We start from the raw sequence: 13,760 nt of genomic DNA on the forward strand, positions 1-13,760 counted from the left end.
TGAATCAATAAATACTGTACAGTAAACATCCACAGGCGTGTGGGTAACCGAGCATGTGGAGCATGAGCACCCCTGCTTTTATTAGAGGGGGAGCAAACATAAACCCCACTTTTCATTTGAACAATAATCTGACTTCCAGCGTAGCTGCAGGGGCATGTTCTGTTCCTCACATTCATTTATCCACATCCCATAAAACAACACTGACAGTTAAGAAGGAGATGAGTGGAAATGCCTCGTCTTCACTGCAACATTTAATTTGCAGCATTAGAGTCTCACCACAACCCAGAGGAGGTGGTCATTTAGACGCCCATTCCAGCCAGCTAGAGGAGAAGGAATCACCGGGTTTTCCACAGCTGTTTATCAAAATCATGATATACACATTTTTTTATTTAGTTATTTTTTTTATTTTTTGACCAAATCTGTTTTGAAGTTATCTGACCTGAAAACATTGATTCCAAAATTATGAATATTATTTTTAACTTGGTCTAAAGGATGAATGGGCAGATGAATGGACAGTCAGACATGTAGTATTCCCAAAAAATTGATAGATGCATGGATGGATAGATGGATGGATGGATGCATGGATGCCTGGGTGGGTGGATGGATGCATGCATGGATGGATGCATGTGGGAGTGGGTGGATGGATGAATGCATGCGTGGGTGGGTGAATGAATGCAGGCGTGGGTGGATGAATGAATGAATGAATGAATGAATGCCTGGATGGATGGATGGATGCATGCATGCATGGATGTGTGAGTGGGTGGATGGATAGATGCATGCATGTGTGGGTGGTTGGAAGGATGGATGTGTGGGTGGGTGGATGCATGTGTGAGTGGGTGGGTGGATGTATGTATGAATGCATGGGAGGCTGGGTGGATGGATGCATAGGTGGGTGGGTAGGTGGATGCCTAGATGGATGGATGCATGTGTGTGTGGGTGGGTGGAAGGATGGATGCATGCATAGGGTGGGTGAAATGATGTATGTGTGCGTGGGTGGGGTCGAAGGATGGATGTGTACCCACATTGATACATTGGTGGATACATGGATGGATGGATGCACTTGTAGATGGATTGATGGGTGGATGGTTGGATTGATGGATGGGCAGGTGGATGGACAGACACACATTAATCTCCAAAAGTGGGAACTAGGTTGGTCCATCATGAATGGATGGCTGTGTGATTGGATGGATGGCTGTGTGATTGGATGGATGGCTGTGTGATGGATGGATGGATGGATGGATGCTTGCTTGCTTGGTTTACTGGACAGTTGGATAGATGAATGAGCAGATGGTGGGCAGACAGACATGGTTGGGTGGATGAATAAATGGGCGAATGGATGGATTGATGGATGGATGGATGCATGCTTGGGTGGAAGGAAGGATGGATGCATGGGTGTATGGATGGATGGATGCATGCATGCGTTGGGGTCGATGGATTGAAGTGTGGGTAGATACATAGGTGGATACATGGATGGATGGATGGATGCATGTGTAGATGGATGGATGGGCAGGTGGATGAATACATGGGTGGATGGACAGACATACATACATGAATCTTCAAAAGTGGGAACTGGGTTGGACCATCATGAATGGATGGTTTGATCTGATGGATTGATGGATTGATGGGAGGATGGATGATTGCTTGCTTGCTTGGTTTATTGGACGGTTGGATGGATGGACAGGTGGATGGATAATTAATCCCCCAAAAGTGGAAAGTAGTTTGATCAGCCACACAAAACCAGACTTATCCTAATCTAAAACAAGCAAAAAGTGCAGGTGTCTTCCAGGGCAGCGTGGGCCGCTCTTCAGAAGCCACCCTTGATCAGGTACGATTACATCAAATTGTCCACATTGTCCACATTTTACAGCTTAAGACTCTAATGACTTTATTTGGAACATTTGGACACGTCCCCATTCAACTGAACAAGTGAACACACTTTTTAGACCATTCATTTGACCACCTAAAGGATGACCTTGATCCTGAAGGACCGTGTGAAGTCTCTTCCTCTGACTTTCATTCATAAGAAATCACATTCGGGCTTTCCAAGGTTGCTTCCGAAAACACGAAGAACAGATCCCCGTCAGTAAAGTTCAAAAGACCTGCTTTTCTCCAGGAACAACAACTCGTACTGAGGGTTTTCTATATCGAGAGTATTTCGGCATGGACACCCTTATGTTTTTGCCAAAGGAAACAATCTGACCCTTTGCGACCTTTGAATAATAACTGCTGTAGCCGTAGTCTTTCTTTCCCCCCCAAGCCCATCTCCAACTCTCTGGTTCTGCTTCTATTAACATTCAGGTGATTATCCACTTCAGCTCTATTGCTTTGGTCCTTGCAATTCAGCGTACAGCAGAGTCATCCCGAATATTTTTTTTCTTCCCCCAGAAGATGACAGGAGGCTTGGCTCTGTCTGTGACATGCAAAATACCCATAGAAGTGTTCCATGGACCCTGTTCTGCGGAAATAACATCAGAAACCTTATTGTTACGTCTAATATACTGAAGTACAGAGATAAGATAATCCCCAGCCCAAGCAACAGTGCCGCCGCGGAGATTCCACTTCATCTATTTTAATGCCAAGAGATGAGGCTGAATAGCATTAAACCGGATTGGATCAAAAAACCGTCAGTCGAACGGAGCCACCGCCTGTCTCCTAATGCCAGGAGATACTGTGTAATGTAGAGCAGTGCATCATCAGCACCAGCTGTCTTTCTAATAGCACCTTTAAATGATCCTGGAATGGATAAACCTGCAGAATTGCTCTTTCCAAATAGTTCAGAATCTGCAAAGTCATTGAGTGCTGGCCACTTTATTGGAAACCCCCATCTTGCAGGTGTACAGGGACTGTAGGGTGGGTGGAGGACCAACTCTCAACCAGCTACACCGCTGTCCCTGAGACAGTTGTACCAGCATCACACACACACACACACACACACACTGTTGTGAACACCACCATGTCGGAGTCACTGCTATGCTGGTGGTAATGTGGTCAGAAACTGACCAGTCATGAAGGATCAGGGGGGCGCTGATAAACTGTGCAGCAGTATATAGTGAGTGGAAGCACAGTATAGGTGTTTCTAATAAAGTGTCCAGAAAGTGGAAGCACAAGGTTGGTGTTTCTAATAAAGTGGCCAGTGAGAGGAAGCACAGGGTTGGGGTTTCTAATAAAGTGGCCAGTGGCCAGTGAGTGGAAGCACAAGATAGGTGTTTCTAATAAAGTGGCCAGTGAGTGGAAGCACAAGATAGGTGTTTCTAATAAAGTGGCCAGTGAGTGGAAGCACAAGATAGGTGTTTCTAATAAAGTGGCCAGTGAGTGGAAGCACAAGATAGGTGTTTCTAATAAAGTGGCCAGAGGGTGGAAGCACAAGATAGGTGTTTCTAATAAAGTGGCCAGGGAGTGGAAGCACAAGATAGGTGTTTCTAATAAAGTGGCCAGTGAGTGGAAGCACAAGATGGGTGTTTCTAATAAAGTGGCCAGTGAGTGGAGTCACAGGGTAGGTGTTTCTAATAAAGTGGCCAGTGAGTGGAAGCACAGGGTAGGTGTTTCTAGTAAAGTGGCCAGTGAGTGGAAACACAAGATGGGTGTTTCTAATAAAGTGGCCAGTGAGTGGAAGCACAAGGTAGGTGTTTCTAATAAAGTGGCCAGTGAGTGGAAGCACAGGGTAGGTGTTTCTAATAAAGTGGCCAGTGAGTGGAAGCACAGGGTAGGTGTTTCTAATAAAGTGGCCAGTGAGTGGAAGCACAGGGTTGAGGTTTCTAATAAAGTGGCCAGTGAGTGGAAGCACAAGATAGGTGTTTCTAATAAAGTGGCCAGTGAGTGGAAGCACAAGATAGGTGTTTCTAATAAAGTGGCCAGTGAGTGGAAGCACAAGATAGGTGTTTCTAATAAAGTGGCCAGAGAGTGGAAGCACAAGATAGGTGTTTCTAATAAAGTGGCCAGTGAGTGGAAGCACAGGGTAGGTGTTTCTAATAAAGTGGCCAGTGAGTGGAAGCACAGGGTAGGTGTTTCTAATAAAGTGGCCAGTGAGTGGAAGCACAGGGTAGGTGTTTCTAATAAAGTGGCCAGTGAGTGGAAGCACAAGATGGGTGTTTCTAATAAAGTGACCAGTGAGTGGAAGCACAAGATAGGTGTTTCTAATAATGTGGCCAGTGAGTGGAAGCACAAGATAGGTGTTTCTAATAAAGTGGCCAGAGAGTGGAAGCACAAGATAGGTGTTTCTAATAAAGTGGCCAGAGAGTGGAAGCACAAGATAGGTGTTTCTAATAAAGTGGCCAGTGAGTGGAAGCACAAGATAGGTGTTTCTAATAAAGTGGCCAGTGAGTGGAAGCACAGGGTAGGTGTTTCTAATAAAGTGGCCAGTGAGTGGAAGCACAGGGTAGGTGTTTCTAATAAAGTGGCCAGTGAGTGGAAGCACAGGGTAGGTGTTTCTAGTAAAGTGGCCAGTGAGTGGAAGCACAGGGTAGGTGTTTCTAATAAAGTGACCAGTGAGTGGAAGCACAAGATAGGTGTTTCTAATAAAGTGGCCAGTGAGTGGAAGCACAAGATAGGTGTTTCTAATAAAGTGGCCAGTGAGTGGAAGCACAGGGTAGGTGTTTCTAGTAAAGTGGCCAGTGAGTGGAAGCACAAGATAGGTGTTTCTAAAAAAGTGGCCAGTGAGTGGAAGCACAAGGTAGGTGTTTCTAATAAAGTGGCCAGTGAGTGGAAGCACAGGGTAGATGATTCTAATAAAGTGGCCAGTGAGTGGAAGCACAAGGTTGGTGTTTCTAATAAAGTGGCCAGTGAGAGGAAGCACAGGGTTGGGGTTTCTAATAAAGTGGCCAGTGAGTGGAAGCACAAGATAGGTGTTTCTAATAAAGTGGCCAGAGAGTGGAAGCACAAGATAGGTGTTTCTAATAAAGTGGCCAGAGAGTGGAAGCACAAGATAGGTGTTTCTAATAAAGTGGCCGGTGAGGATAAGCACAAGGTTGGGGTTTCTAATAAAGTGGCCAGTGAGTGGAAGCACAAGGTTGGGGTTTCTAATAAAGTGGCCAGTGAGTGGAAGCACAGGGTAGGTGTTTCTAATAAAGTGGCCAGTGAGTGGAAGCACAAGGTAGGTGTTTCTAGTAAAGTGGCCAGAGAGTGGAAGTACAAGGTAGGTGTTTCTAATAAAGTGGCACATTGTTGACATTTTAGACAGAAACAAATGGGTAGAACCTCATCACCCGATCTTGTAATTCACCTTATGTGATGCTGGACTGCTCTTTCTTCTGTGGTAATACAGCCGAGGAGGAGTGTGTGGGCTATCAGTGCTTCTCTGAGACAGAGACAGCGAAACGAGTGCATGCTCGGATGAGAAGTCCTGCTCATCAAACCCGGTATGGGACTCGTTGGCCTTATTCCGGAGTAATTGCCCCATTCCGCAGGTCCACGCTGGTGGCTCCACAGCCGGTGATGAGCTTCAGCCTGTTCCACACAGCCCCTGCTATCACTGTTCTATACTTTTCCTCCTCAGCTTTCTGTTTATAATCCCTCTTTCCCTTTCTGATAGCCCTTTTCAGATCCTTCTGTGCAGCTTTAATCCTCACTTTATCCCTGCTGGCAGAAGCTGCCTTTTTCCTATTGATAGCAATCTCAACATCTCTCGTCACCCATGGCTTATTATTAGAGAAACCTTTCACAGCGTTACTGGGAATCGTAGCATAAACACAGTGCACATGCATAGAACCTGCTACTGGATTGGATACACCCTACATTATTGCCGTCTTATAAGTTCGCTAAATTTGTCCAGTTGGTGCTATCAGAGCATTCTTGCAGCTTCTCCCAGGCCTAATGAGATCCGACACCACTCTGACGGAGCTCTTGATGGCTGCCTATGAACGAGTGGGGTGTTCTGGGCCCATCCGATTGCGGTTTGATTGCCCCAAGGGTAAGAAAATAACAGACACGTCGCTGTCTTTAATATCCGAGTAAACCAGGTCAGTGGGTCTGTTGTGTCTGGTGGAGCGAGTTGCGAATTGCTTCAAAGAGAAGGAGAAGGAGTGGAGAAGATCCTGCGATGATTAGAATCCCCGTCATATAATATGCATGAGCACAGAAGCTTGTGAGCAGCTCCAGATATTGTCTCTATAGGCAACTTAGCATCCGCAAATGGTGGGACTTAGAATGGAGATACTGGGGCTTTCCACGGATCTCCTCCTGCTTCCCACACGATGGTTAGGATTAAATTTACCACCCCGTCACATTCTACCCAGTCACGCTTTATTGTAATATACCTCTGAATAAGCATGCTATGCTTGAAAATCTGTTATATCGGAGGATAAACATACACTATATGGACAAAAATATTGGGACGCCTGCTCATTCATTTTGTTTCTTTTGAAATCAAGGGTATTAAAAAAGGTTATCATGCTTTTGTTGGAGTAACTGTCTCTGCTGTCCAGGGAAGAGAAAAGGCTTTCTACAGGATTTTGAAGCATTGATGTGAGAATTTGATTGCATTCAGTGACAAGAGCACTGGTTAGGATGTTGGATGATGATCACCACCCCACCTCATCCCCAGCTCCTCAGCGAATCCCAGAAGTATTGGAGGAGCACCAAACATCCATCGTTCCAGAGAGCACACATCCTTCCACTGCTCCACAGCTCAATGCTGGAGGGGCTTTATACCCCTATAGGCCACGCCTGACGTTGTGCATGGTGCCAATAGGTTCATGATATTTATCTGCTCTCAGAGTCCTATTCTATTGGCAGTACTTTTCTACAGGGACTAGACAAGTGTCAGTATCATTATCATCAATCAGTGCTGCAACTTAAAGTAGCTGGAAGGTGTCCACAAATATTTGGACATAGAGTTTTATATGTAATGCTGATGAAGGTCAAGTAATGATAGTCTCCCTGTCTATGAGGGTTGTTTTTTTAGAGGAACTGAACTCGGGTGTCTGGTTCTATTCTCAAGATGTTGTCTCTATAGGCAACTTAGCATCCGCAAATGGTGGGGCGACTCCAGCACCAAAAATAGCATGAAAAACCTCTGAACATGGAGGTAATAGTGCTTTCAGGTGATTTCCTCCTCCTGACTTCCGTCTATCTATACCAGCTGGGAAACCACTCTCGGATCATTTTGGCCTAGTCTGCTGTACCTGTGAGGTATAAGACTAAGTGCAGAGAAGCAGCGTTTAGCTTCTACGCTGCTCTAGATGGAACTAGTTGACAGAGAGCATTAGAAGAACGTTGACAGCAGGCAGTTTAAAATCCAGAATGAATGTGTGCTTATTTGAGCAGGCTTCCAGCTCAGTTCCTCTGTACTTTCTCCATTTGTAAAGCACTTGAAATGTGCTATATAAAGAAACCTGCCTTGCCTACGGGTGCCAACATCTCAGGATAATGGCACTCATGAACAAATCTCTGTGAATATAAGTCATCTTTATTCGCATGTATCCTAGGAACGACCATCAACAAACATAAAAAGTAACAGCCAAGTTTAAACAAGAGTAAAAACCGGGGACCCCGAGTGGTCATGCTGCTAGCCATGGGCAGCCGAGGCCCTGAGAGAGAGCACAGTTGGCCTTGCTCTCTCCAGGGTGGCTAGGTGGCGCTCTCTCCCCACATCGCTTCGCTTTGGCCTTGCTCTTGCTCTGGCTTTTGGACTCTTGCTCTCTCAATGGTGGCTAGGTGGCGCTCTCTCCCCACATCGCTTCACTTTGGCCTTTGGCCTCTTGCTCTCTCAATGGTGGCTAGGTGGCGCTCTCTCCCCACATCGCTTCACTTTGGCCTTTGGCCTCTTGCAAAATGAATGAGCAGTGTATGAGCAGTGGTGGCTAGGTGGCGCTCTCTCCCCACATCGCTTCACTTTGGCCTTGCTCTTGCTCTGGCTTTTGGCCTCTTGCTCTCTCAATGGTGGCTAGGTGGCGCTCTCTCCCCACATCGCTTCGCTTTGACCTTGCTTTTGCTCTGGCTTTTGGACTCTTGCTCTCTCCATGGAGGCTAGGTGGCGCTCTCTCCCCACATCGCTTCACTTTGGCCTTTGGCCTCTTGCTCTCTCAATGGTGGCTAGGTGGCGCTCTCTCCCCACATCGCTTCACTTTGGCCTTTGGCCTCTTGCTCTCTCAATGGTGGCTAGGTGGCGCTCTCTCCCCACATCGCTTCGCTTTGGCCTTGCTTTTGCTCTGGCTTTTGGACTCTTGCTCTCTCCATGGAGGCTAGGTGGCGCTCTCTCCCCACATCGCTTCACTTTGGCCTTTGGCCTCTTGCTCTCTCAATGGTGGCTAGGTGGCGCTCTCTCCCCACATCGCTTCGCTTTGACCTTGCTTTTGCTCTGGCTTTTGGACTCTTGCTCTCTCCAGGGTGGCTAGGTGGCGCTCTCTCCCCACATCGCTTCGCTTTGACCTTGCTTTTGCTCTGGCTTTTGGACTCTTGCTCTCTCCAGGGTGGCTAGGTGGCGCTCTCTCCCCACATCGCTTCGCTTTGGCCTTGCTTTTGCTCTGGCTTTTGGACTCTTGCTCTCTCCATGGAGGCTAGGTGGCGCTCTCTCCCCACATCGCTTCACTTTGGCCTTTGGCCTCTTGCTCTCTCAGTGGTGGCTAGGTGGCGCTCTCTCCCCACATCGCTTCACTTTGGCCTTGCTCTTGCTCTGGCTTTTGGCCTCTTGCTCTCTCAATGGTGGCTAGGTGGCGCTCTCTCCCCACATCGCTTCGCTTTGGCCTTGCTCTTGCTCTGGCTTTTGGACTCTTGCTCTCTCCAGGGTGGCTAGGTGGCGCTCTCTCAATTTCAGACCTTCAGAACTACTGCTTGCTTCCTGAGATTGTCCCACAATTACCAACAGACCCAATGGTAGGTGTTCCTCATCGTTAGCTGGTCTGAAGCTCAACTTTCCAAAGAACCCACTATTTACCCACTATTTAGCTTATGACGACCCTGTCAACTACGATTAGCCTGCATTACCCTCAGTTAGCCATGTGAGCTATGTGCATCAGTGCTATCCAGTTTTTATATGCTAGCCCTCTTAGTGCTAGCATGTTCAAAATGAGCATTTTTGGCTAACGTTGAATTCTTACTTGGGATATAATCTAGACAAGCACTACTACAGCTTTTTTGAGTATCCTCCCAGAGTCCGTGATTGGGAAGGTTTAGCGAAGGAAGGATAGCGAAGCTTTGTGCCACTGCACTTTGCAGTCTGTCATTGACATTGACCGTTTACAATGACCATCATATGAATAATAATCTTTGTGTTGTGTATTTCCATGCGAGTGCTGCCTCTATTGACCTCTTTTCTTCCTTATTTTGGGGGATATTTGCTCGTCCAAAGAGCTGCCAGCTGTGAGTAATCGGACTGGTGGACTTGCACTGCATGCATCTTTACTGGGTTCCAGAAAAATGCTAGAGACCAGCCAAAGTACGAACAATATAGTGGCGTTCCTGAAACCAACAGTCATAACTCTTGTAGTTAATTCACAGTAGTCGCAGTGTTTAGAGTTCCCAAACAATAAACAGTCAAACTGGACGGAAACTCATTGAAAATTAGCACTATTATCAAGAAAAATGACTAGGGCTGTGTATTGGCAAGAACCTGACGATATGATACATATGATTGTATATTGCGATACAATATATTGCAATATTTTTTATCAAATTTTAGAAACACTGTCACAGTAAAAGCACTCCATCATCTGCATCAAATCTGATTCAACACAAAGTTGAGTTTTGTCCAATCAGAACCGACTGAGTACAACACTGCTTTTCAAAGGTCGGGGTTTAACCGGGTCAGATTTAGTGTTTTTATTAATGTCTTTGCTGTAATCAAGCGTACAGATACAGTTCAGAGGTTTCCTGAATCTGTAGACCCCATCCTTTCCATTACATCCATACAACCTCTCACCGAGTCTAACTATTGGATTTACATCTACATTTACATTGAAGGTATGTAGCAGACGCTCTTCTCCAGAGCGACTTACAAAAGTGTTTTGCTTTTTACCCAAGAAAAACCTCAGCTAGTCTGAATAGACTAATAATTCAAAGATCCTCTAAGTTTAGACTCTACTAAACACAAGTCAGTAAGGAGACCATAGCACTCTACTATTCACCCAAGTCCTCTCAGAAGAGGAGGGTCTTCAGTCTGGGTTTGAAGACAGCGAGTGTTGGACTCTGCTGTTTGGACACCCAGGGGAAGTTCGTTCCACCTCTTCGGTGCAGGACAGAGAAAAGTCTGGACGCTCGTCTTCCGTGGATCTTAAAGGATGGCGGGTCGAGCCGAGCCGGACTTGAAGCTGGAAGGGCTCTTGGTGCAGATCAGCTTTTGACCATCGCCATCAAGTATGGAGGAGCTGGCTGGTCCAGTCTTGGCTTTGTAGACCAGAGTCAGGGGTTTGAATCTGATGACCTGGGCAGCAGCTACAGGAAGCCGGTGAAGAGAGAACACAGCAGAGGAGAAGATGAACATGGCTGAACTGAGGGAGACCAGCCAGAAGAGAGCTGCAGTGGTCAAGTCTTGAAGTGGCGAGAGACTGAACATCTGAGCACCTGGGCGACTCTCTAGAGAGGAAGGGTGGAATTCTCTGGATGTTGTACTGGAGAAATCTGCATGACCGAGTTACCGATTTGTGTGTCCATCATCTGCCTCTAGGAAACCCATTTTAGGGACCTAAACAATTCGTCCAAATGAATAAAGGGATGTTTTTACAGGAAATACGAAGAATTTCCAAACTTCGCTTTTTTCAGGAGTATCAGAGTATCTCTTCGCTCAGTGCTCTAGTTCACACGGGGTCTCATTAAAGAGAGAGCTCAGATTGCTCTGAACAGTCTGATATAAGACGTGGGTTTAAAAGCGAAAATCAAGAAAATGGCCAAATGAAACTAATTAATAAATTATTATTTCAATTATTAATTAATAATCAGTAATGTTTTTAAGATTTGATACAGTATTGCAAAACCTAATATTGTGATACTTCGATATATCGCTATTTTCTTACACCCCCATCAATGACTGCAGTTGGTATTTAGGGGTTTTCTGATCTAAATGACTTGCGATTTTCTCTCTCTGTGTTTTTCCCTGTTTAAGAGTAAAGGAGGAATCCTGTCCAAGGCATGTGATTACATCCAGGAGCTGCGGCGGAATAACCACAGGCTTCAGGAGAGCCTGAAAGAGGTGAAGAGAGTCCAGATGGACAACGAGATTCTTCGACAGCAGGTAAGTCCGCCCGGAGAGGCCGCCTGCCACTAGCTCATCTCTGCCAAGAAAACTGCCTTCCAGAGAACACAGGGTTTAAGACCCAAATGCTTAAAGGAAGCGGAGCGATCTGCCAGTGGGCTGAGACTGTTCCACACGATCAGACTCACTGCAGCGGAGTAGAGCTGTCTAGAAATAGGCTGAAAATTCTGCGAAGTGCTAGGTATGATAATTAATCTCACGAGGGAGAAACATGATCCATTTATTGCCTGGATTTGGGATAATTACTCTTCTCCAGCTTCATTGAACAGTCTTACAGTTCACTTACTGCCCTGTCCAATCACCCGCTCTTACCTGTCGGATCTACATATTGGATCAGATTTTTTGAGGGTGTCTAATTACGTTTGATTGGAGTCGGTTATATAATACATAAATCTGATCTATAAAAGTGAGAGAAGTGCAGATTTTAACGTCTCAACACACACGCTATATGGACAAAAGTATTGGGACACATCTTAATCTTAACCATTGAATTCAGGGGTTTCTTTCAGACCCATTGCCATGCAGTCTGCCTTGCTTACACACATTAGTGAAAGAACAGGAGGTTCTGAAGAGCTCACTGAACTCCAGCGTGGTTCTGTATGTAATAGGAGACACTGCCGCTGCACCAACAACAACAAGTCAGCTGGTGAAATGTAGACCTTCCCTCCTAGATCTTCCTCCATCAGCTGTGAGTGGTATTATTGAACAGTGGAAGCATTTAGGAGGAACAGCTCACAGAGAGCAGCTCAGCCATGAAGTGTTGGCACTCTGCGACCCCACTCTGTAACTTTACGTGGTCTGAGTTCAGAACACAGTGCATAGAGGTCTCGATAACTGCAGAGCTCTGAACCTGCAGCTGTTAGAGCTGCAAAGGAGAACCAGCTCTATATTAATACAGCCTATGGGTTTGGAATGGAATGTCATAAAAGCTCCTGTAGGTGTTATGTGTGGGTGTCCCAATACTTTTGTCCATATAGAATTTGAAGTTATTTTTATGTATTATATGGAAAGACAGATCATTGTATACATCTTTTAGCACAGTTATGTTACAGATATTAATATGGGATTTCTGGGCCAGTAACGTTGACCAATTTTAAAGATTCACACTATGATCCTGTGATAATATGAAGAATAGGGAGTATGATACTTTTAAGGAAAAAAAAAAAAAAGACGCAACGTTCGGACACCAATCATGTCTTGGCTGATCGACTACATCTGGGGTAAGCGGGAAAACTGTTATACTTCTTATACAGTACTACTTACAATGCTAGGTGAATGTAGCTTCAGTAGACTTGTATATCGTACACAGCAGTGGCATTTCAGGATGGTGGTGTTGTCCACTATGCTGTCCATTTTAATGGGTAGTAAATTGCCAACTTTAGTGACCATTTATGCACCAGGGCCTGCAATTAGCATAAATGAAATGCTTGGAAGTTGATTTCTGTATCGGATTCTTAGTAAAAATGTAATGTTTGAATTTATCAGGAAGAAAACAGTACTGTGCAAATGTTTTGGTCCCCTATGAAAATCCTAATGAAAAGCTTCTCATCTGGGCAGTAAGTGTTTCATTATTGTATTATAATGATATTAGAAAAACACTATAATAACAACATTCCTACAGAAAGTGGTGGTGGTTCTCCATCACTGTGTTCATCATTAGAACATCTCCAAACTTCTCCTCATGGAGTCTAGTATTATTTAGAGTTCTCTTCAGATCAACACCTGGTTTGGTGGTAAATCAGGGCTAAATGATGGTAAATCAGGTGAGCTGCTGCTGCTGCTGCTGCTGCTGATGGACATGCACATCCTCCACGCTGGGGGGCGTCCAGGAGAAACCTGGAGGAGCCGAGCTCTGTTCTTCAGACTAGCTCACAACAAGATCTCACTACTTTTTTTCTTCAGAATGAGAAGCTCTTGTTTCTCCTTTTTACTGGATTTATCTTCACCTGCTTTATCTGTTGAGATCTGATGAGATCTGGAGCTTCTCTGCCAGTTTTACAGTAAAACTGCTGAGAGTAATGAGTTAAATAATCTTCTTAGGTGCCTAGAAAATCTGCCCAGCACTGTTATACTGTTATAAGCTCCACTTCTAAGGGTTAATAAGCTCTTCTGTTTGTTTGCAGGTGGACGAGCTAAAGAGCGAGAATGCTTTTCTGCGGGCCCGTCTGCAGCGGGGCGGAAGCGGGAGCATTTCGGGCGAGCCGTCGCACTGCAAGGGCGCCTTGTAATGGGACGTGATCTTCCACAGCCTTCCTACCGCAAGCCAAATGCAACACGGGTTGTTACCATGGAGTAGGGTGAAGTTTTCCAGGCTGGACCGAAGACTGGACCGAAACTGCTGTGCACAATGGCTGGCAATGGAACCCATATGGGGCCACTGGCAGCCTGTTGGGGAGGCTGAAAGACCTGGGCTGTCTCCTCTGGAGCAGTCTTCAAACCCTCACGACCATTTTTCACTGTTTGTTTATTTATTCGGCTCGGACTGTGATAACGGGACACATTGTTCCATGCAGTTCTCATTCGCTTGTGGTTCCCACTGGTGCTAATCTACAAGCATTTGTACCATGTTTAGTTTCCA

The 13,760-nt window shown here is 45.6% G+C and overlaps 1 protein-coding gene across 1 annotated transcript in view; it reads left to right on the top strand.

Annotated features, from left to right (window-relative positions):
• usf2l (upstream transcription factor 2, c-fos interacting-like) overlaps positions 1 to 13,410 on the top strand; it is a 39,432-nt gene extending 26,022 nt beyond the window's left edge. Inside the window, exons 7-8 of the mRNA XM_072682470.1 lie at positions 11,033 to 11,161; positions 13,306 to 13,410. Of these exons, the coding sequence (XP_072538571.1) occupies positions 11,033 to 11,161; positions 13,306 to 13,410 (234 nt within the window). The remainder of the gene's footprint in view (positions 1 to 11,032; positions 11,162 to 13,305) is intronic.
• The last annotated feature ends 350 nt before the right edge of the window (positions 13,411 to 13,760 follow it).

This window comes from Salminus brasiliensis, chromosome 1 (genome assembly GCF_030463535.1).
Source record: "Salminus brasiliensis chromosome 1, fSalBra1.hap2, whole genome shotgun sequence".
In the NCBI taxonomy this organism is placed as follows: Eukaryota; Metazoa; Chordata; class Actinopteri; order Characiformes; family Bryconidae; genus Salminus; species Salminus brasiliensis.